The following is a 23642-nucleotide window of genomic DNA, read 5'->3' on the forward strand; positions in this document are numbered from 1 at the left end:
AGCTAAAGTGTGAATCTGGTAGCAGAGAGAGCAGATTCCACGTGGAAAAAGACAGTTCATGTGGCTCTGATCTTTCCTACCACGATGAATCAGTGACTGAGGTTTGGAACAAAAACACTACAAGCCTCATGAACACTGGGTCTGTTAAAACATTGCAATAAAGAGCATCACACGTGGAAAAAAAGAGTTCAAGAAAGGGAAAGTAGGGCTTTCCTTTATGCAAAATGCATAACATGTGTTCCTGACCTTGGTTGATCCAAAGACTTCATATATAAAAAAAGGTCTTTGCCCTCAGGAGTCCTTTCTCTTTCCCACACAAACACCGGTTTACAGGTGGGACCTGTTCTCAGGTTTATTGTTGAAACACAACGTGAAAGAACAGGATGAGAATCTGTGTCGCACTTTGTCAAGACAGCTGACAGACTTTCTCTTTAGGTTACAATAGCAGAGCAACCTTAGACCTCCAGTATGTGTAACAGCGCCAGGATCAGGTGTTTGGGGTCAATGATGCTTTTGAAATGGGATGATCAATTTGAGTTATTATACAAGAATAAATAACAAAGCAATGCCTTATTACAGCTTCTCTATTGTGATGATTTGTTGCTTTTCTTTGTCTTATTTGATACGAAACTAAACATATTTGGCTTTTGGACTGTTGGTCGTACAAAATAAGACTTTTGGAAACGATATCTTGAGCTTTTGATACATTATAATGGACATTTCTCACCATTTATAAACTAAACAAGAGTTTTAATGTTTCATATATGTGTCTTTCCATCCTTAATAAACCCTAATGTATATGATGATACAAAACAGATGAATAAAAGAAGGGGAATACGTTTTCAAGTTGACTTTTGCTACAACAGCTGCAACTAATGATTAATTACATCAAAGCTGAGAAGATTAGATAATTATATGATAAGAAATTAATCAGCCACTGGTCTGATAACTGTTTTTTAAGTAGAAAAAATACAGACATTGCTTTTTTTATGCTTCTCAAGTGTGAAAATGTGATGCAAACATTATTTAAGTGATTATTTGATGCCTTATTCCAACTTAAAAAGCCATTTCCGCCCCTATATTTATCTTATGTTTAACACCATTTGCATGGTCAGTATTATTCAAGACGTTAGAGACACTAATATGCATTAAAACTGTGATAATACACTAATTAAATGGCACTGATGACACTTGGATCACATCATGTCAGAGGGGTCACACTGAGCTGCTGCATCGCCTGGCAAAGCATCAGTCTGCTCGGCTTTCCTGCCACGAGTTTCCCCTTTAAAGCAGCTCCGGGAGCAAATACCAACAAAAAACAACCAAAAAACGTTGAAACATTTGGTTGAAAGTCACATTACACGGTGCTAAAACACTTCAAGGAATACTTGCATCATTGATGAGTATTGTTCTTGTAGAAAAGTGTTTTTTTTTGGAGAGTTTTACTCACGCGTAAATGCTGCGGTGCGCTTTTCTTCTCTGCAGCGACGCCTTTGTGGATGAGTTTGTGTCTTCTTTGTGTGGGTATATTTGAAGAGTTTTATCCGGATTTTAAGTTTATTTTTTCCTCCTTAATGTCTCCTCTTCATCCTCCACGTTTTTCTCCGGGAACCACAGAAGAATGAATGGTTCCGTCCTCCTCTTCTGCGCCAGACGCAGGGACTACCGGTGGGATGGGAGTGACTGAGCCCCGTTAGCTCCCTCCCACCGGCCGCCAATCACTGAGGATATCTTCTTTATTTAATGTCACTTTATGTGAAATACTGTGTGAAAGACCCACTGCTGGGTTGTTGGAGGTTTTCTTTTCATTTGCAGATTAAATAAAGAAATTAAAAGCTGGATAAAAAAAAAACTACAAAATAATAAAGGGACAGTGTGAAGAATTTAGGGGGATCTTTTGGCAGAAATTGAAGATAATGTTAAAGTATAAGTTTACCAAATGCATCATTTAAGAAAAAGCTTTAAAAAAGTGGGCCAGGAGCTGAAATGAAAGCCTGGACAACTATGACAGCTCGTCACAGTCTCCTGGCAGTTTGTGAAATAGACACGAAAATCTATATATTGGTTTTGTGTCACTTTGTTTTCTGGGACAGCACAAAGTTACAAAACAAAAGTTAGGTTTAGACAACAAAACCACCTAGTTAAGTTTAGGAAAAACATTGTTGTGGGGCTAACATTTTTTACATTAAGTTAGGTTTAAGCAACAAAGGAAAGTCAGGTTAAGGCAACAAAACATTGAGTTAAATTTAGGAAAAACATCATGGTTGGGCTAAAAATAACTACTTACAGTTAGGTTTAGAAAAACAAAACATTGAGTTATGTTTAGGAAAATCATCATGGTTGGGCTTAAAATAACTACGTACAGTTAAGTTTAGGCAATAAAACAAAAGTTAGGTTCAGGCAACAAATACACGTAGTTAAGTTTAGGAAAAACATAATTCTTGGGCTTTAAATAACTACGTACAGTTGGGTTCAGGCAACTAAACCACTTAGTTAATTTTAGGAATAACATCATGTCTGGGCTTAAAATATCTACGTAAAGTTATGTTTAGGCAGCAAGAAAAAAGTTAAGTTTAGGCAACAAAACCATGTAGTTAAGTTTAGAAAAAAACATCATTGCTGGGCTAAAAATGACTACGTACAGTTAGGTTTAAGCAACCGAATGACTTAGTTGATTTTAGGAAAACCATCAGGTGGTGTTGAACACCAGTCTCATGGTAACCTGTGTTTGTTGAGTTTGTTTGACACATCCACCTCCCTTTCCTCCAACCATTATGGGTCTTATTCTACGTCACTTAATCTTACTGTTGCATAATCACATGGATGCATTGAATTTGTGTGTCCACCACAAAATATGAGCCTTAATGACTTTCCATTGGCATCGTTTTTGTCCTGAGCGACACAAAGAAAGCGGACAATTTGTGTCCCTGTACAAAAAAAACGTGGGTCAACTTCTCAGCTATGAGGGTTTACTGCTTTTATTCATTGTCGGCTATCATAACAAACTAAATATAATTAGGTTTATGAGGACATCACCTTGGATTTTAGGAGATTACAATTAAGATTTTATAAGTAAAAAAAGTAATCAATTAATCGCAAAAGTAATCAGAAGATTAATTGCAAACAATGGTTGGTGGCAAATACTGGCTGTAATTTGCAAAGTGCATATTATATTATTTTTCAACAATAACCCTCTAAATGTCCCTTTTAAATGTATTAAAGAGGAAATTGAAAATGTCGTCTTAAAGCAGTTGTTGTCTTAGCATCTCTGATTACCGCTCACCCTTAAGACAAGCTAGTCACACAGTGTTACACGGACATTTGGTTTGTCTCCATGTCACATTCTCTCTTAATCTGAGTCTTAACTCTTACTGGAAGGCTAACAGCTGAGCTAAAGACTCCCAGCTCACACCAGTCAATGCAGATTGCTCACATTCTGAAAGTCCAACATGTCTGTCTGGACGCTGCACAGCATAAAAAAGACAGCATTATTTTTTGAAACATGTGTCTACAATATGCATGCACCTCCCATTCCCGGTCTTTTATTCTCGCCAAATTCAGAGTGAGGATGTGCAGGAATGGTGCAGAACAACAACTTTTGTATATTCATTCATGCTTTGCACGACAGTGAGCGATGTGAATGGACTATTTTGAGACTGTTGAGACTAGGAGGGGAACAACTGGAGCCAGGATCTCAGCCAGTTCAAATGAGACTTCAATGCAGTGAAAACACACAACGGCAGTATCATGACTTGTTTCGGGTGTTTCTGGTCAAACAGCATTTATTGTCAATAAAAACAGCCCTGATGTTATCCATCCAGCTCCTGGGATCGTTGTTAACCCTGACTGACCTTTGACATGACTGTCAGAATGAAAGCACAATGGAGTGAAATAGAAATACTTCTATTATACATAATATATTATGTAGTTTCAACTACAAGGTTAGCTTCCAGATCTGAGATCTGAATGGATTTTAAACTAACGGATTTAAAATCTTGCATTAAATGTTTTTTTCAGGTTTAGATTTTGCTCCAAATAAACAATGGTAGCAATTGATTATATTGTTATATCGTCTCATTGAGTCATTTTAATCTTTTCTCATTTTCTATTTGGTTTGTTTGATGCATTTTATTTAACTAATGCATCTAAGCATTCCATTATATGTTGTACTGTGTATGATTGTGATAAAATGCTGGTCCAGACATTCATTATCCCCAGTGGATGAATCTAACTGATCTTGAATTCTATGGTCAGATTTTTTTAATTTGTTCAATATTTTGTTTTATGACCAAATACCTGCAAAGCTAATAAAATTCCCATCAGCCTCAACTGTTGATCAGTGCTAATTAGCAAATGCTTGCATGCTAACAAGCTAAATGTGATAGCATTTAGCGCTATTCCACCTCTTCATCTTCCTTTGTTTTTACTGAATGAAAGTGCCACATGTAGTTTCGTGGCATAGCAAATTGTAAAAGGACATAAAAAACTAGAACCCCTGAAATGATTCAATATATTTTTTTAAATTTAAAAACACTAAATATTTACACTGGATTTTCCTGGATTTTAATCAAAGAAATATTTTTTCGGCTCCTGTTTTAGAAGATGAAGTATGCTGAGCCATTGTTCTGCTAAAGACCTTTTATCAAAAGATAAACCAAAGATTCTCTGTCTGTAATCAATCTTAAAAGTGATTACATGCTTTAGAAACAAATGCGAAAAGTTGCACCTCCTGCTACAGAAACAAACTTTTCATAACATAACAATTTAAGAGTTCCAGTCTTTAAATGCCTCCTTGAATGTGATCTTGTATCTGTGGTGGTCTTCCAGCACCGTGAGGAGCTGTTTTCTTTTTTTCTTTTCTTTGTTAGGTGTGATGAGCTGTTGGATTTCCCCCTCTTCGAGGCTCAAGGTTCAACACATTCCTGCCTGCGCTGGTCAGAATGATTTTAATCTGTTTTCACAGGCAGCACAGACAGACACAATCTTGTTTGGAATTCCAGTCCCACTTCAATTTCAGTGTCTCCTTGTTGAAATACCAAAGAGGACTCAAGGGTGGCAGCCGTTTCTCCTTTTTTTTTTTACCCCACATGTGCTCACCATCAAAACATCTGCTGTCATATCTTTTTACGCTGTCATATCTCTCAGGGTCATCACACCGGTGGCACACATAGCTTTGTCACAGCTGAAAAAACAAAACGTAAAGAGTCGGTGAATCCTGTGTGTTGATTCAGCAAAAGGCAAATCAGAGTGCGTTTGTCACTTCTGTGAGGCAGACTTCACAGGGACGAGTCAAAGTGCAGGATTAAGTGTGAAAGACACACCAAAACCACTTTGAAAAAAGCACAAGAGGAGGAGACGAGTTGTGACACTCATAATGACAAGATGGAATAACTAAAGGAGGGAGAAGTGCAAAAAGTGCTCGACAGCCGAGCTGAGAAACTCACAGGCCTCTTGGGTTTTTTCGATGAACAGCAAGCGGTGGCAACGTCTAATTAAATGAGCTATCCCATCATCTAGAAATGCAGAGTTTTGATTGTAGAGTAAACTGACAGAACGAGCGAGTGACAAATTTGTAGCCTCAGCAATGTAAGAAGTGCTTTCTCAGAAACATAAAATCATCATGTGGTATTCTGGTAGTCGCCCATTACCAAGAAAACAGTTTAAATTCCCTTTAACAGCCACGTTGGTAGAAAATGGTGGGGTACATGTACACTTGAGTTCAAACAGACACTTAATGGAAATTAGAAACCACTTATTCTTAAAAAGCAAAGATGTAAAAAAAGTAGTTTTTTAAAATGTAAGCATTATAGTGGCATCACACAGTAGCCTTGGGCGGACCATATGGAGTAGACTGTTACTAAATAAATAATTCAGAGGAATACAACCTAAAATCTCCAAAAGACGCTCATTAATTAAGCATCAAAGTTCCATCTGGGTCTAGTTTGACACCTAGACACAAAAGAATCCCAACTCCACTTACAGGCTTTTACTGGAGCCTTCAACAGTATCACAGTCTTCATCACAGGACTCACAGATCTTAAGGATGAGAAGTGTTAAGGATGATATCTCCAAGATAACTGAGCATAAACTCCATGCGTTGATGAAAACCATGTGATACAGTTGAAAAGCTCTGGAAAAAGCTTGGCAGTTGAGATTGTAATGTCAAACCATCATCTTTGATGCTTTATGAGATTTAGATAATAGGATAGATACCACACTTGTATTGGTGGCCCATTGAGTATGAAGCTAAATTAGCTTAGCTTAGCATAAAGACTGGAAACAGGGGGGAACAGCTAGCCTAGCTCTGTATAAAGGTAAAGGCCTACCAGCATGTTATAAATATAAAAAATAATGTGTATAAATTAATAGATATTTGGTTTTTTTCCATGTTATGTGTCAGACTACTTCTTGGCCAGGCTAGCTGTTTCCCCCTGTCTCCAGTCTTTATGCTAAGCTAAGCTAATGGTCTCCTGGCTGTAGCTTCATAATTTGCATTAGAGAGTGGTATCAATCTTCTCATCTAACTCTCGGCAAGAAAGCAGTTTTCCAAAACTTTTCCTGATCGACTACTTGCTATATATTTCGTATCATACTGTACAAACCATAGATACCAAACTACAACACTAAAATCAACAACTTTGACTTTATACTGATAGGTCTAACTATTGCTAAAAGTAAATAACATAGTCGGTGACATCTGACTCAACTGTTTTCCACAGTAAGCAACATTGTTGTTTTCTGTGCTCAGCTGCCAATCAATTCTCATGACAGGTCAAGGGTCACAGCCCACATTAGGGCCAGGCCGCACTCTCTGCAGGGAGCATTTCCTGTGGTAGTCTGCATGCTGCTGCCAGTGGGAGGTCAATCACCGGGTGGATAAAGGTCAAAGAGGTTGGATGTATTAAAGAAATTAGTTTTTCCTGCTTAAATTCCAAATATGCAAATGATCCCTTTTGGAAGCATCTGATTTTTACTCTTTTGTATGTTTGTTTATCCACACTAACCCTGAATACATATCACCATATCTCTCTATCTAAACCTTGATAACTGTACATTCATGAATGACTGGCATGAGGGAGTTAGTGCTGAAGCCATAACATGAGGGATACCTGAAGTGCACAAGAAATTCCTCACATTTTCAACCTCTAAACTAGAAATACACTGCTAACCAATTAGCACCTACTCGCTAACAACTGGAGGAGAAACAAGTAACCCAAAGAAAGCACTTGTAGCTGCATACCATCCAGAATCACAATTTTTCAGTCTGTTTTAATACATTTTAACCTCTTTATTATGTATTTTTTGTTTTACGAACAAGCACATCAATTGGGTAAGACATTTTAAACAAGAAGGCACTTACGAATAGTGGTGTGTACAATTAATAATAATAAAAAAAGGACAGCACAGTTAATTTAAAACAACATATTTTAACCCTGCAATTATACTTTAGCGTGCAAGGCAACAATATATAAACAAAACATTGACTTATTATCAACTTATAAAGATGATTTTAGCAAACAGTTGCTTACTTACACATCCAGCAGACATGCAGCAACATTATCCTTCATTCGGAGTCGTCTTTCTAGCAACTTGACGAATTTAATTCCATTATTCACGCTCGTTTTAGCTTTGTTTTTGCTTCCATGTGTGGTCTCATATAATGTACATTACTATCTGATTTTGTAACATATAGTTCCCTAAGCAACATAAATCTTGTCCAGCAGCTGGTTTAAAAAGGCACTTATTGCTATAACTGATTTCCAAATCAAATATTTCCACAGACTGTGCCTCGAAACTTAGGTTGTATTCCTTCTTCCTTCTAAGAATAGCAAAGTTGAGCAAAACTGTAACAAATTTATATTAAAACATTTGATTCCTTCGTCATTTTATTTTGATAAGACATTTTTATAATAAAAATATATATCTTTAAAGATAGAAAACACTGCTTCAGGTCTCCACCAACTATATCTGGCTCTTTAGTGGCTAAATGCTCCACTGTGTTCACAAGCTAGTTAGTAACTTTGGACATCTGCTTTTTGAAGTCTGGGAGGTAGAATTTAGTTTGTTTATCAGAACGTGTTTGCTTTTAAAAGGTTCCTGCTGCTGATGGAAAAGATGCAAAAGAGAGCAGAACCAAAACAACGAGCTAAAAGATGCTAAAACACTGCAGAGTGAGGGGAGTCTAATGATGAATCTCTGTGGGTTTTCCACTTCATGTATCTCCCTTCATATAAAATGTACTCGCCGTAACCATTGTAAATAGTGCAGCTTTACATTTCAAAATCTGGCTAAAATCAAACGTTATGAGTCGTCTGCTTTCTCTTGAACCCATCCAATGTTTTGCCCTCTCCTGTACAATCCTTAAAAAAGCTCCAAAAAGATACCACAGTCTGGTTTAAAAACATGTTTGACACGTACAAAGCAGCCTGCGGCTTCTCAACAGTAGATAAATGATGTGCAAATACCTGAAACAGCAGGGGGGGTGTAGTCTTTACAAATCAGCAACATGTGTAGCTGACAGCGTTTACGCAATCGCTTTCACTAAACCTTTACAGAAGCATCTCAGAGCCGGGACAAAGAGATTTTTTCATTGGTTGCTATAAAAATAAAGAATCTAATTGGTCACATATTCAAATTTAAATTAAATATGAGCATGATCGATTTTAGACTGGTTTGACTAAAAAACTTTTCCCCACAGAACAGATTCCTGCTGCTGTAATTCCCAGTAAACAAAGTGCTACCACCTTCATCATTGTCACCTCACCGCCATCTAGGCCCAGGGTCCCCAGGCTCCCGTGGGGCCCGGGTCACATCTGGGGTCATTATCGGGGTAGTTTATCGGCAAGGCGCTCTTCTGGTACTGTTGGAGCCTACTGAGGAGATACTCCACTACGGCGGGGAAGTCAGCGGATAACTCATTCCTCTCCTCCGGGTCTTTCTCGATGTCATACAGCATGACGGACTTCAGTGGATCCACTCTGGACGGGCCAGACTCGGAGCTGTTATGGCCGGGCCGCGGGAACCAAATGTCACAACCTGGAGGAAAGAAGATATAAGTAATTAAATACATTTACGCAAGTAGTGTAATGGAGTTTTTCCATTTAATGCAATAAATTACAGATGGAAATGTCTGTTTTACTGCACAGCATTTATCTGACGGCTGTAGTTTCACATTAAAAAGACAAATAATACGCTAATGAAATAAAATGCATTGTTAAATATTAAATCATTGCCGTCCCTTTACAAAAAAACAACGACATCTAGTTGAGGCCCCATGTCACATTTCTGAAGTCTATGAGTTCTTAATAGTTCCAACAGAGAAACATTTCCATCTAAACTTTGCACATGTTTTCATTAAAATAACTGTTTGAGGTAAAATGGAAATTATCCAATATTTTACAAAAAAAATTAATACAAGTTGGTATCAAACTGTGTTTTGTTTTCTATCATACCTGTTAATCATCTCACAAACCCTTAGATAAATCTTGTGATCCTTTGGAGGGCTAAACCCCTTTGTTGGGAACCACTGAACAACTTACTGTATATAAAGTATGTAAAGTATATAAAGTATAAAGTAGATAAAACTATCTCCACTTTTCCCAGCTGTCATTACAGGCAATTGTTACTTTTCTGTATAAGTACTTTTACTTTGGATACTTTAAAGCTACTACGAGGAACTTTCATTTTGTGGTGATTTTGGCGGTCCCTGTGGACGAAAGTGGTAGTGTTTCTGAGCACCAGAGTCCCTTTAGAAAACCTCTCATTTTACTGCAGCATGGTCTGACAGTCTGCCCCTCTCAGCCCTGGTTCTGGTTCTCCTCGGCCTCATTTCCCTCCAGCGGGTCTGGGTCTATCTGTGGAGGGTGTTCGTACTGGAGGCCGAGTTGAAGGAGTTTCTGGTGAACCGGCATGACCGGTCTGATTTTACCGGTATTAGACCCGGTGGCACCAATGACAGGTATTAATAATAACTATATAGAAATAGGTCTCGTTTATTTATGTAGGTCACATAGAGGTATCTGTGTTAAATTGAGACTGTTTCATAACCAGTTAAAAGTTCCTCCCAGTAACTACATAAGTACATTAAGTAAGTACATTTTGCTGATAAAACCATTTTAACTTTTAACATTCTTGATTTGATACTTTTACTTAAGTCAAATATCTTGATACTTCCTCCTCCACTGATTATCAGAGATAAGAAGTAAATGTGCTTCTGTGCACAAGTGTGTTTTATTTTCCGCTCCACACTTAGACTAAACATGCCATTAAGGGGTGACAGGAGATACTGACCCGGGTAGCCAGTCAGCAGCTTCCAGTTTGAGGATCGAATGGCGGCGTGAATGGACACATTGAAGCCAGAGTTGGCCCCGGAGCCGCCGCCGCCGTCCACCTGAGCCAAAGTTAACTGACGCCCGGTGCCAGGACCTGCAGAGAGCAGAGGACAGAACCGATCATGGAGGTCATCCATCTTTTCAAAATATGTATAAAACAAGAAACCGCTGATTAAGACGATATTAAACCACCACTGGATACAAAACGGCCTCTGTGGACGTCTATGTAAACCACACGGGTCGGTAGACTGGCACCGAATGTCAGTGCATACCTGGGAATCAAGTGAAGGTGTCAAAATAAATACACCGATAAGAAAACCATTCTTTTTGTGCTTCAAAAATCAGTGAAACAGCAGGAATTGGAGCACTTCAAAACAATCATTTCCTTTAAGAACTGAAATTATTGCATGTATGAATTTCCTAGAAACACGTGGAACTTTTAGGGCTGTGAGGAATTTGACAAATATGGTGCTGATGTGGTCAACTCAGCACCATTCTCTTCATTTCAGCCAAGCACAATGAATAATTTGCCATTACTGCAGTTGGGCAGATTTTTTAAAAGCGGTCACAGTTACCAACTGGCATCGTTTCACCAGTTTCATAAGGGAAAAGTAAATAATTGATCTCTGTTCTGAGGGTGTCTCTGCAGCCTCCTGCCTCGAGCTATTTCTGCTCTTACAGAAAACGTCTTGCAAAAGAGGGCACACCTTTTACAAAAAAAAAGAAAAAAGCAGCCTTGAGAGCGTTTTCAGGTTCATGCTGTGTTTGGCCCCCGACAATATGGTCCTGATTAGACAGATTTACAAGTGATTTCGGCGTCCTAACGCTGTCAAAAACAAGTATTACGCTCACATTCTTTGTATAAAGACAAACCCACGCCCACACGAAGCCAACGTTCCCATCGGAGCTTGTTTATATGGAGTCGGTTCAACCACAGCGACATGACTGGAGAATTAAAACATTTCCGATCTCAGCGTTTTTTTCGCAACCACATGATAAAAGCTCTGACATTGATTTCAGCACTGATCATTGCGCAAAATGCCATGTGGGTGTCTTAATTGTTCTCACATGCATTAAGCCCATCCCTGAACCAAACCGGACTGGTGTAAACAACTGGATTTGCAGAGCTCACATCGTGTTGCATAAGAAGGATGAACAGTAATGATTGGGAGTGATGATTCAGGTGTTAATAGTATTATGTGAGAAAGGAGGGTGGTTTTAATTACTAGCTCTTCTTTCACTTGATTCTCTAAGAAAAAGGGGCCTCAAACTCCAACAATTCTAACATTCATTCTTTGCATGAGTGCCTGAAAGCATCGGCCTCGCTCATCTGGATCCACAGCAGGAGAATCCACAAATGGGCTCAAGAAAAAGGAGGGAGGCGAGGAGGCAAGGGGGGGAGGAAGAGTGGGAAGAGACCCTGAGAGTGTGGAGGGGAAATTTGGGGGTGATTTAAGGCTTGGGCCAAGTCCATGGTTTCTCCGCGAGAAGTTCAGGGACCCCTCTGTGACCCATTTAGTCGGGATTCCTCTTCTCACACAGAGTGAGCGCAAAGAAGGGGGATTTCTGAAAAGCAACTTGAAAGGAGGAAGTATGTATAAAAAAAATAAAAAAAAAAGTGGGACAAAGCTCTTTCATGAGCTAAATAGAGAAACCCAAGGAAAGAAGGGGGGAGAAAACGTGGAGAAGCCGTGTCTCAAAGAGAGGCCGGGTTAATAGGAAGAGAGGAACCTCAGCCTGGAATGCTTCAGGAGGAGCTGGTTGTCAATGCGGCGGCTGATAATAAAGACTCAAACACAAAACATGGATCTTGTTAAGCGGCGGTGTTGTTGATGATGATGATGATTTAGATGGTAATGGCCGAGAGTAAACTTTGAGGTTAATTTGAGCTCCGCTGGCTTTTAGCTGTATAAACAGACGTGGCTCAGAAAAGCAGATAAATCAGTGATTGGAATATAAACAAACGTATTCATTTAAACTGAATAATGGGTGCTTTCTCAGTAGTTCCTTGGTTTTACATTTTAGATGAAAGATGGGATGTATAAGGGGTCGTCCGTAGTAAAAAAGAAAACCACAGGGAATAATCTCAGCTTTACGGAGCATTTTAGCACCTTTCAGCACATTGTTTTGGTCTCACAGCTACCATCAACATCGTTTCCATTTGCATCAGGCAGCCGTTTTCAGCAAAAAACATTTAAAAAAGCTCTGAACAACCCGACTGTATGCTACCAAACAGCAGACAGACAAAGTTAGCAACTAGCTGGTGGACATTTTGGAGCATTTGGTAGCAAAATATCCAGATTTTTATCTCAGGAGTTGGTGGAGACCAAAACCGAGAAAAAATATTGGACTTCTGTCCGACTGGATATGTAAATATGTAACTTTTGACCTTTATAAAGACTTAATAAAGAGATATGTTGATGTTGTGGTTACAGCTTGTTACGCTGCACCAAAGTGGCCAAAATAAGTTATAATACTGTTTTAAACCTAAATAAAAGGTTAAATTGAATATTCCGTCGCTGTACAACACTTTTTCTTACAAATCATTTTGTAACCTTAACTTTTGTACACTTAAAAAAAGGCAAATTATGTTTCCGAAGGAACAGAAATTGAGATGACATTGAATGGAATATGATCACTCACTGGCTTCCCACCAATTGTGTTTAAGGCTGTGGATCAGTAGAAACTTATTAATATACGTTTTTCAGGCGATAGACACCAGCGAAACCTCAATGATAGTTTAGAGCTTTTAGAAACCGCCTTTAGCATCAGATTACCTAATTATACAGCAGTGCCACATCAGGTATTGATCAGTGATAATAAGTCTTCTACCACACACTAGAAGAAAAGAACTGTACTTCTCAGAGATGACTGAAACGGAATGCATCAATTCTCATGAAGACCCATTATGCGCCAATTATGGCACATCTGTGAAACATTTCAGCACAAAAAAAAACCGTCCTCCTCCTCCTATACCTCTACTATTTTTGAATGTGTAACCAAAGGTGCAGCATTCTCCACAAAGTCAGAAATATTATGGCCTCAGACCAGGACCACCTTAATATTGAGTGGTTTAGACAAGAATGAGACCGATCCACTGTTTCTGAGAGACCCAAAAAATAAAAGAGGCAGTCACATGGGGCGGCTGTGGCACATGAGGCTTGACCCGCAACCACAAGGTCGGTGGTTCGAACCCCTCCACAGGCAACATGCCGAGGTGTCCTTGAGCGAGACACCTAACCCCAAAATTGCTCCCCGGGCGCTTCATTGCAGCCCACAGTTCCTCCGGGATGGGTCAAATGCAGAGAACTGAATTTCCCCATTGTGGGACTAATAAAGGCTTAATTACATGAGCTATTTCCTGGAAACTCACACACACACACACACAACCACAAATGTCAACTATCTCAGATTACAACACTGTTGACTGATTACAGTTTCAACCTTGTGTTATCAGGGTTCCTCAGATGGAAACAGAATAACAAATACCATTTTATGAGGAACAGTAATCACAAAGACGTGACTAAAATGTGGGAAAAATAAAGCTTATTAGTAAAAAAACAATTCAGGTAACAATTGTACACAAGTTGAAGATGTTATATCTGAATTGTAGATCCTTAATGTTCATAAAAAAGCTCCTTACAATCATCTTAATATGAATATTACCCCCACTGGAAATAACGTCTGTATACATTTCATAAAGCTGCCCAGATTAAGGGACATCCACTGATAATAATCCAGACACCATGTGAGACTCCCCTTCAGCCAGGCTCCTCATAAACTCCTAATCCACTCAAACAAATTTCAAACACTCATAACAAACACGAGGTGGCTTTCTAATGTGAGTTTAGTTTGAATGTGGTATAAGGCCGTGCTATTCTTAGGCCCCCGGTCTGCTTAGACTCGAGTTAATTGGATCCACGATGTTTGATGTGTTTGTGAATACCGGCTCAAACAATGAGCCCTCTTGATACTTGTGGGGCATGATGGGAAGAGAGAGAGAGAGAGAAGAGAGTAGAATTAAAACATTAGAAACGAAGGGAGACACATCGTCGGCATATTGATTACAGAGAGGAGGAGGAAGAGGTCACATGACGTTTACATCAATGGGCTTTATCACGTTCTTGTCACTGGCACATGAGTAATGGTTACTTCTTTAAAGACAAGTTAGGTTAACTAACAATTAACTAAATTGCCTGTAGGAGCCAATGGTTGTCTATATTTGTCAGCCTTGTGACAGACTGGTGACCAGTCCTAAATCCCAGTGTGTGCTGGGAAAGTCTCCTGCACAGGATTTATAGATAAAGAATCAATGCATGAGTTGAAACCAGTGGCTCAGAGGTCACGGGATGATTAAAAGAGATATTAAATAAACAAGACTAAAGAGTCTACAGTCGTGCTAGCAGCTTTGAGAGGCTTGAGCTGCCAAAATACGCTGTTAGAGGTGCTTATTGGATTGTTGTGAAACTTTAGAAACCCCATGACCACATCAACCTCTCTCATCCTCTCTTTTTATAATTATTTACACATCTACTTCTGTATCTATTAATGTAAACAACAGAGTTCAACACCAGAGTGTCTCCCGAGAGAGGCTGTCTGAAAATGTGCTCCACTATTCCCACATTTCTAAATTAACCCTTTAAAACCACCAAACACACATAATAACACAAACAAACCAAGCGATCGAGGCAGCAGTCGACCAGCAACTCCCATATTCTGCGAGAACAGTTTTTGTTAACTATAACCCTTCTTTCTTATGTTTTTTTAAGGTTTTTATATAATCCTGTAACTTCCCAGTAGTGTTCCTTATGTGTTGAAACCTGAACATTTAAACTTTGTTCAAAATGTGCATGTTTAAGCGTCAAAATGTTTTTCTTCTTCTAAAAAATAATTTCCCACTTTACCTGATGTAGGAGAAAGACAGAAGTACCGACTGTGGACGCCACGTAAGTTCGGTACTAAAATTCCTAAAATAACAAAAACAAACTAACCAATGGATGCAGCGGTTGACCAGCAAGTTTCGTGTTCTACGAGGTAAAATTACGGGGTTTTGCAATGGAGTCTGGTGGCTTTTAGGAGATTATACATAATGCTTTTGGTTCCCAATAAGAGAGGGGTTTTCTAACAGCAAAACTAGGTGGTGAAAATATTCTAAATATTGAGTACACTTAAACGGATATTGATTTTTTTTTCAGGAGTCTAAAATACGTCCACCGTAGTACATTGCTTTGCTTTCTTGATGGTTCTCCTGTCTGTTTCTCCAAACTTCTGTAGGTAGAAAGTTCCTCATACAACCAACCTTCAAAACATCCAAACTATCCCTTTAAAAATCTGAGTTTTCTAAAAGCAAGTGATGGATGACTGGGATGATTTTCCTCATTTCCATCTGCTTCAGGAAGTTTCTCACAAAAGAAGACATGTAGCTGCATCTGTATGAAATAAACCGGATTCAAACTAAGTTTCCAGATTCACATTAGGAGGTGAAATGATCTCAGCCTGTTGGCAGCGAAGCGATGGGATCTCTGCAGCTTGTGTCAGCCAATGTTTGTATTTCACAAGATCGTATTTCAAAAATTCATGTCAAAATTCTCTCCTCACCAGTTCTGGGGTGGGAGCAGATGTACATATACACACTGTTCATACACTCTGACACAGCAGAGGGACATTAGGAAACCTCAACTTTGTCCAAATCCTTAAATGAAACCCTGCTGGAGGTTTTAGGGTCTTATGTGTTCAAAGAAAAAGCCCTATTTATATACAGTGAAACATGTGAACTTACATGGAGCGAGGTCAACATACAGTGGGTCAATGTTGTGCAGCAGCTCCAGTCTGGGTGAGGCCAACCCTTTGCTGTAAGATAAAAAAACAGAACATATGGATACACAACACACACACACACCCACACAGTGTCTGACTCATGCACTGTAAAATCCACTGGGATCTGTAAATCTAAACCAGCTGGCTGTTGTTCACCAGGCAGTCATATGCTCTGACCGCACTCCACCACAGAGAATACACAGCTCTCAGTGACCACAGTGTCTGATAACACAACTGAAATAACTCTCTCCTGCCTGCCTACTGTTCTGGGCCTTCATTTGGTGCTTTTTTTAAAGTTTTTTAGTTATATATATATTCCAACGGCCGAGCTGCTGTTTTTCTGCAACTTGCAAGCCAATTAAAAAAGTAAATGAAACTGCGAAGAAGCAGAAAAACAAAGAGAAAGTTTGTTCTCTGTGCTGTGTTGGGAGAAAAACAGGCAGCAGGCCGGCGGTCAGCTGACGTGCGTCGGCCAATCGAGTCAAGTGGAGGCTGTGAGTGGTAGTTTGCGGTCCGAGGCTAAGCCTTGATTTTAAAGCTGGCCCTCAATTTCACCTCCTTTTCACTGTGTCCACATTTAGTTTACAAATATAAAGTGTCAGTCAAACAAACAGGGAGTCGGTGACAGCCTGCGTGACGAACCGCCTCATTCAAAAGGGCATCTGTGGTGAATCGCAAACAGTTTCTTTGCAAACATATCCAAAACATAATGGAATACATTACGTATAAAAAGATTCTCAGGTTTGTTGCCACATAAAAGGATTTGCAGCTAAACTAATTAGTTTATTAAATAGCAGGATTGTTCTTGGTGGGAATGAAGAGAGAGGACAAGGGGTGAAAGAAAAAAAAGAAAGCGATAGAAGACTACAGATTTGTGTGAGAATGACTGATGGAATTTCCTTCTCTTTTTGAGCTCCCATCGCCACGGTAACAAAGGGCTTATTGAAGGAGAAGGGGCTCCTACAAGAAAAAGAGAGCACAAGGAGGGAAGGATTGGAAAAGGAGGCGCCAAGAGAGGGCAGGCCTCAAAAGTTAGGAGCACGGTATCGCTCAGGCTGTGAACTCTGACCTTCCACCTTCTCAGCAGGTGCGTTAATAAAAATATTCATGATCAGCTCACCTGATTGTGTTCCACACGTTGAATCCGTCCAGTGGCTTCGTGCCGTTGGTGCTCCCTCCGGCGAGGCCGACGAGGGTTGGCAGCCAATCGGTGATGTGGATGAGCTCGTGGCTGACGGTCCCCGGTTGCTTCAGCAGCGGGCCGGAGACGAACCCGACTCCCCGGATCCCCCCCTCCCACAGGGACCACTTCCTCCCTCGCAGGGGCCAGTTGCTGCCACCGCTCCGCGTCTGACCTCCGTTATCTGGGGAGAAAACGAAATGTCAAGACACAAGGAGATAAAAAAAATAGATTAACTTTTAAATGCAGTATTTACACAGAAGGCAAGAAAGCAGAGTGGAAATATTGCTTTTAAATGTTGGTTTTACCCCAAATATTTTATGTTTCCAGGTAGAATGTAGACATCCCTGAGATCATGATTTTTATTTTATTTTTTAAAAAGGGTTTGTGAAGTGAATGCCATGTGCAGAACAACGTAGAAACGTAAAGTCGTAAAATGGCGCCACAGCCGTGCTAGCAGCTCTGTGAGGTTAAGCTTAATGCTAACATGCTAAAGTCAGGCATTTACAATGTTTAACATCTTACTCTTACTTTATGTATTTGACAAACAAATACATAAAGTATAGCTGAGGCTGATTAGTTTTGCAGGCATAAATATTAGACAAATTAAAATTTTAACTCCATGACGGCGCTGCTAGATGAAACAACAACGATCACCAAAGTTATTACAACTCTTCCAGAGTGGGGGGGTGAATGTTTGCACCACGTTTCATCATTGCAATCCTCCCCATGTGATCGTCATGGTGACGCTAGAGGATGAGTCAGAGGATCAACAAAGTCATTAGGATTCATCCTCTGTGGAAAATGAATGTCTGTACAAAATGTAATGGTAATCAGGCGACAAGTTGTTGAGATATTTAGTCTGGATCAAAGTGGTAGAGTGAGCAACAATGTTCATCCATTGAAACAACTTCCTGTTACACACACACACACACACACACACACACACACACACACACACACACACACACACACACACACACACACACACACACACACACACACACACACACACACACACACACACACACACACACACACACACACACAGGCAGTGAGGCTGACTGTCATCATCCCAATGAGCCGGTCCAGTATAAACACTCTGGACCAATCACATCCGGGCTCCCCAAGTCATGCAAGTCCAGGAAGTAGTCTGTGCCGATTCCCGAACTCTTCTGGAAAAGACCGTCTGCTCCTTAATGCCTTTTCAAGATGCTTTGGCTCAGGCCGATTCTCTCTCTCTCTCTCTCTCTCTCTCTTCCATCTCCCCTTCTCTTTCTCTCTCTCTCTCCCTCCAAGTATCTCTCCTCCTCTCCCTTGCTTCCCCTTCCTCCCTCTCTCCCCCCTCTCTCCCTCTCCTCCTCTTACCCACTCCTCTCTCTCTCTCTCTCTCTCTCTCTCCCCCCCAACCCTCTCTCACTCACTCTCTCTCTCTCTCTCATTTGTCTCCCCCTCTTCTCCTCCCGCTCTCTTCCCCTTCCTCCCTCTCTACCCCTTACTCTGTCTTTCTGTCTCTCTCTCTCTCTCCTCCTCCCTCCGCTCTCTCTCTCCCTCTCCTCCAAGTATCTCTCCTCCTCTTACCCCCTCCCTCTCTCTCTCCTGGTCCCTCTCCCTCACCCCCTCCCTCTCTCCCAGCTCCCCCCTCCAGTTTCACCCCCATCTCTCTCTCTTAATTTACTTACAGTAAACTCCCGGTGAGACAGAAAGTTTCATCATAAAGGAATTTCAAGGTTAGAGCTCATTACTTTCCTGTTGATCCGGACACATGTGGTTCAATTATAGCAGCTTGAATATGGCTTGTGGATATGACTAATAAAGCAATTAATAGACCTGACTCAGACTATCTTCTCTGAGGGACGTTTATGTGTTTAGAAACTATATCCTGGTCCAGTATTACATAACACCAGAGCTTCACGTTGACACAGAAGGAAGCAGGAAGTAGTTGGAGTTTTTTCCTCAGCGTCTGCCCGGCATATGGCCGCCGGAATCCTTCCACTCAGAGCCAACCAAATGTGTGGAAGAAGAACAATGAACCAGGCCACCTACCGCAGGCATGAAGAAAAAAAAAGACCTTGCACTTTACTTTTTGTCTTCTAATTACCCTTTAAAAAAACACTAAAAATAACCCTCAAAGGAGTTACCTTCTTCAGATGTGATTCATTAGAAGTTCCATATGTGTGAAACCAGAGAGCAGGCGCATGTTTGGATGACGCTGCACGCCCTCATTTTTGCTGTAATACTGGTATGTTTTCTGTCAAAGGGTCAATTATGAACGTTTCAAGAATGAACCTAGAGTGGTGTGTGTGAAGCCAATGAACGTGTTCCTTCACTGTGATTTCTGTCTCTAAATCTCCACATCAGCTTGTAAAAGATCCTGACAGGACAAATAGGACAAATACAACAAAACACTGCTCTCTAGTGGACATCTAGAGTATTACAGGAGCTCTTTTCTCTGAGAACCCTGACTGAGAAATGTTGCAAACATCAAACATGGTAGGATATCTGTTTCATGTGCCTCCTTTTTGTGTAATAAAATGTTAAATCCAACTCCCTGATGCTTCAACTCAATAAAAACGTCACCTGAACTCCTCTCAACCCTGGAGTACTGGCTTTGACGCACAAAGAAAATGTGGTTTAGAGTCTGCAGACCTCAAAATGTAATTGCTCTTTACTTAGCACTCACTGATTTGGTTTCCATTCTGGCAAATTATAAAAAGAGTCGGATGGAGACGGACAATAAAAGCAGTGGAAAACATATTAGCATTCCCAGAGACGTTCACCTGATTATCCTATTTATGTGTCAATAAAACATTGATGAAACGTTAGATGTACTCTAATGTAGTAAGATGATCCGGTGCGTCAGTAATGTGCAGCATCTTTAAAAGTTTTCCAGGAGATTCTACAGAGGATAAATTGTTCTTTATCCAGTGTCTCAGTACACAAACATACCTGTTGAGAACACCAGGACCGTGTTGTTCCAGAGTCCACTCTGCTGCAGAGCCAGAGTGATGTTTCCCACCGCCTCGTCCATGGCCGACACCATGCCGGCGTACAGCCTGCGATGGCGGTCTTCGATGAAGCTGTAGGGGGCCACGTAGCGCTCGGGCACCTGAAGGGGCTCGTGGACGGCTTGCAACGCCACGTAGAGGAAGAGCGGCTGCAAGGTAAAGAGAAAAGCACGTTAGGATTCACCTTAGTGGTGTAACCGGCAGTGGTGGTGTCAGTTAAATACATCAGTCCTCTATTCTAAATCCTTCTTACCTAAAAGTACAGAAGAATTATAAATGAAATGTACTTAAATAATCAAGAATAAAAGAGTTTATTTTGCACATTAACATGTTTAATTTGTTAGTAAACAGTTGCTTATTAAACAAGCAGTTAAAATGCAACATTATGATTCATTTAGAGTCGTGTTTCTGACAATCTGATGAATACAAGTTCAATATTCTCTCTCATTTAGCTCTGTTTTTGGTCTCCACCAACACCTCAGGGACATACCTGTCTAATTAGCTGCCAAATTCTCCACTATGATCTCCAGCTAGTCTTTAACTGTATCTGTGAGCTTTTTGCTGCTGAACAGGTAGTACAGGGGGGGTTTACAGCTTCTTTACTGTAAACAGCTGCCTGCTTTGGGCGTAAACGACGACAGCAAAGCAGGAAACTTATGGGCCGAACAGCGAAACATTGAGCTGAAACTCTTTATGAATCTGAATATTGACTTCAAAAAGCAAAAAGTGACACCGTCTCGTTTTTACTGGCAGCGAGATTCCAAAGATGCAGATGGAATGACGTCAGTCGACTGAAGTATTGCATCATTTCTTAATGGTACAAAATAGCAAAGTACACTGATATCTGGACTATTAACAGCAAAAAACCCTATCCTATGAAAATCAATATATAGTACTAGTGAGTAGTATTTAAATGGCATACAGCTAGAGAAATAATAAGGTGAAATAAGAACTGTCAAAGTTCATTAGATGATTAAAATCAGGTTGACTGCTCTACATTTTTTTACCTGTGTGTTCATGTGTGTTCATGTGTGTGTGTGTGTGTGTGTGTGTGTCACCTTGTTAGAGTTGTGTTTTTCAATAATGCTGGTGGCCCTCTGGCTGAACAACTCAGTGGAATAAACTCCTTTGTATGCGGTGGCGACCTCTTCTCCGTCCCGCAGGTCCAACGCACAGCGAGTCAGGTTCAGAGCGGAGATGAAATTACAGCGGCGATGAGTGAAGTAATCCTCGCTGCCCAACAGGTAGCCTGGAGCACACATTCATCCAAATATTAATGTGTAATATTAGGTAATATAACTGCCTCCATAGCTACATCAGAAGCTCTAGTCTTAATGAAATATACCAAAGTATGAGTCAAAGCCGCGGCGCGTGGGCAGGCAGTCCTTCTTGTACATGCCCAGGTGCCACTTGCCAACCATGTGTGTGGCGTAACCCGCCTCCTTCATCCGCTGGGGCAGCAGTTTCTCATCCAGAGGAACACAGTAGGGCTGACAGGGCCAGATGATCTGATGCTGCATGCCCGTGTGGATCTGAGCAGGTTAAAAAAGAAACATGTTGTTAGGAAATAAATACTTGTGTGTTGAAAATGGCACGATGTAAGAATAGCAACAAACAAAAAAAAAGGAAGAACCAACGGCTTTAGTGATGCAAACAGAAGTTTCAAAATATGGAACATGTTGTTCTTCTTTCCAACAGAGTTCAAATTAGATTTTTGGAAAGTTCTTTTAAAAACATGGAAAAGTAAACAAACCCAAAGTCATGCCCTGGAGTTTACTTGTCACCACAATGCAGAGGTGTTCCTTATGATTCGCTTCACATTTAAAGTAAATGTAATAATTATGGACAAAAATCAGCTGAAAATCCAGTGTCTACCTGTTCCCTGTAGTGGAATCTACCTAAATACATTTACTCAGGTACTGTACTTCAGTACGAATTCAAGATACTTGTACCTTACTTAAGTATTTCAATTATATGCAACTTTATACTTTTCCTAAACTGCATTTTATAGGGAAATATTGTACTTTGGACAGCTTTAATTACTTCTCAGATGACAGTTTTCCATCCCCTTCCTGTCCAGTTAAAACCACGTATCTCCACAATATGTTGACTTTTAATGTTTTTGATAAACTGAAGGATGAAATATGATGATTTTATATGATGCATTAATTAAGATTAAACTTGAAAACAGGATATAAAAGGAGTTAAAATGCAACATACACAATAATGCAGCAGGAATATTAATCCAGACACATCATATATGATTGTAAAACACTGACAGGGATAATTTAGTACTTTTACTCTTCATACTTTATAGTACATTTTGTTTAAACATACTTTTACTTGAGGAAGGTTTTGCATGCAGGACTTTTACTTGCAGGGAAGTATTTTTTACTTTGCACTTCTTCCACCACATCCTGCAGCACCCTGCGGTCAAAGCCTAGAAACACAGCCGTGCATGAGGCTGCCTGGTGCGGGTATCTCACCTGGTACCTCCCGGTCATGAGCTGGTTCCTGGAGGGGGTACAGATAGGCTGGACGTAGTAGTTCTCCAGGCGGACTCCTGCAGCAGACAGCCTGTCCAGGTTTGGAGTGCTGATCTCAGAGCTGTGATAACCGACATCATTCCAGCCAAAGTCATCTGCCAGGATGAAGACCACGTGAGGCTGCTCGGCCATTAAAAAATCAGGAAAACATACAAGAAACACGGTTATGAAAATGGATTTGTCCATAGTTAGTTTGTCACGTGTGAGCTCCATCAAAAGTAAACAAGGACTTCCGGCTTTGTTTATCGGTCAAAGAAAGACAAATAAGGCGAAAATTACTGCTTATTTAACTTGTTAGTCCTTTCATTGTTATAATTATTTAATTAGTATTTAATTATTAAGGATAAATCACTGAACTATCAAAGTTACAGCCGCCTCTAGCTGTCACTTCCGCGTTCTGCAGATTGTAAACACTGAAAGCAGAACTCTCCTGCGGCAGCCAATCAGATGGCTGGGAAGAACAGCCAATCAGATGGCTGGGAAAAACAGCCAATCACGTGAATGTATGGAAGCCCGCTTGGGTGAATATAAATGCGCTTCGCGTCTTTTAGAACAACCATAGAGAAATACGCTTTATTGATTTGGATTAGAGCTGAAGAGGTTTGTTGATTAATCAACAAGCCGATCAGCAGATAATTAGCCATTAATTAACTATTTTGATGATGTATTGATTGTTTCTGACACTTTTCAAGCATAAATATCTCTAAAATGTGCTGTTTTACATCACATTAAATTATTGTTTTAGTGTTTTTGTCAGTTG

General features: G+C 40.2%; 2 protein-coding genes across 2 annotated transcripts in view; both read right to left on the reverse strand.

Annotated features, from left to right (window-relative positions):
* The window catches only part of lhfpl2a (LHFPL tetraspan subfamily member 2a), a 40006-nt gene extending 38406 nt beyond the window's left edge, over window positions 1-1600 (reverse strand). Inside the window, exon 1 of the mRNA XM_054612821.1 lies at window positions 1451-1600. The gene's annotated coding sequence lies outside the window, so the exon portion shown is untranslated. The remainder of the gene's footprint in view (window positions 1-1450) is intronic.
* A 5682-nt stretch (window positions 1601-7282) lies between these two features.
* LOC129102212 (arylsulfatase B-like) lies at window positions 7283-23276 on the reverse strand. Its single transcript, XM_054612249.1, has 8 exons — window positions 22823-23276; window positions 21682-21868; window positions 21395-21585; window positions 20278-20485; window positions 17269-17512; window positions 16111-16181; window positions 10291-10425; window positions 7283-9036 (listed from the first exon to the last, which is right to left on the reverse strand). The coding sequence occupies exons 1-8, from the start codon at window positions 23093-23095 to the stop codon at window positions 8771-8773; spliced, it is 1575 nt and encodes a 524-aa protein (XP_054468224.1). The 5' UTR covers window positions 23096-23276; the 3' UTR covers window positions 7283-8770.
* Between the last annotated feature and the right edge of the window lie 366 nt (window positions 23277-23642).

This window comes from Anoplopoma fimbria, chromosome 14 (assembly GCF_027596085.1).
Source record: "Anoplopoma fimbria isolate UVic2021 breed Golden Eagle Sablefish chromosome 14, Afim_UVic_2022, whole genome shotgun sequence".
NCBI lineage: Eukaryota > Metazoa > Chordata > Actinopteri > Perciformes > Anoplopomatidae > Anoplopoma > Anoplopoma fimbria.

Coding starts and splice junctions, on each gene's coding strand:
- LOC129102212 (XM_054612249.1), bottom strand. CDS start 23,095: ATGGAGCTCACACGTGACAAACTAACTATGGACAAATCCATTTTCATA. Junction 21,869..22,822: donor TCATGACCGGGAGGTACCAG/GTGAGATACCCG, acceptor TAACCTGCTCAG/ATCCACACGGGCATGCAGCA. Junction 21,586..21,681: donor CGGCTTTGACTCATACTTTG/GTATATTTCATT, acceptor TGTGTGCTCCAG/GCTACCTGTTGGGCAGCGAG.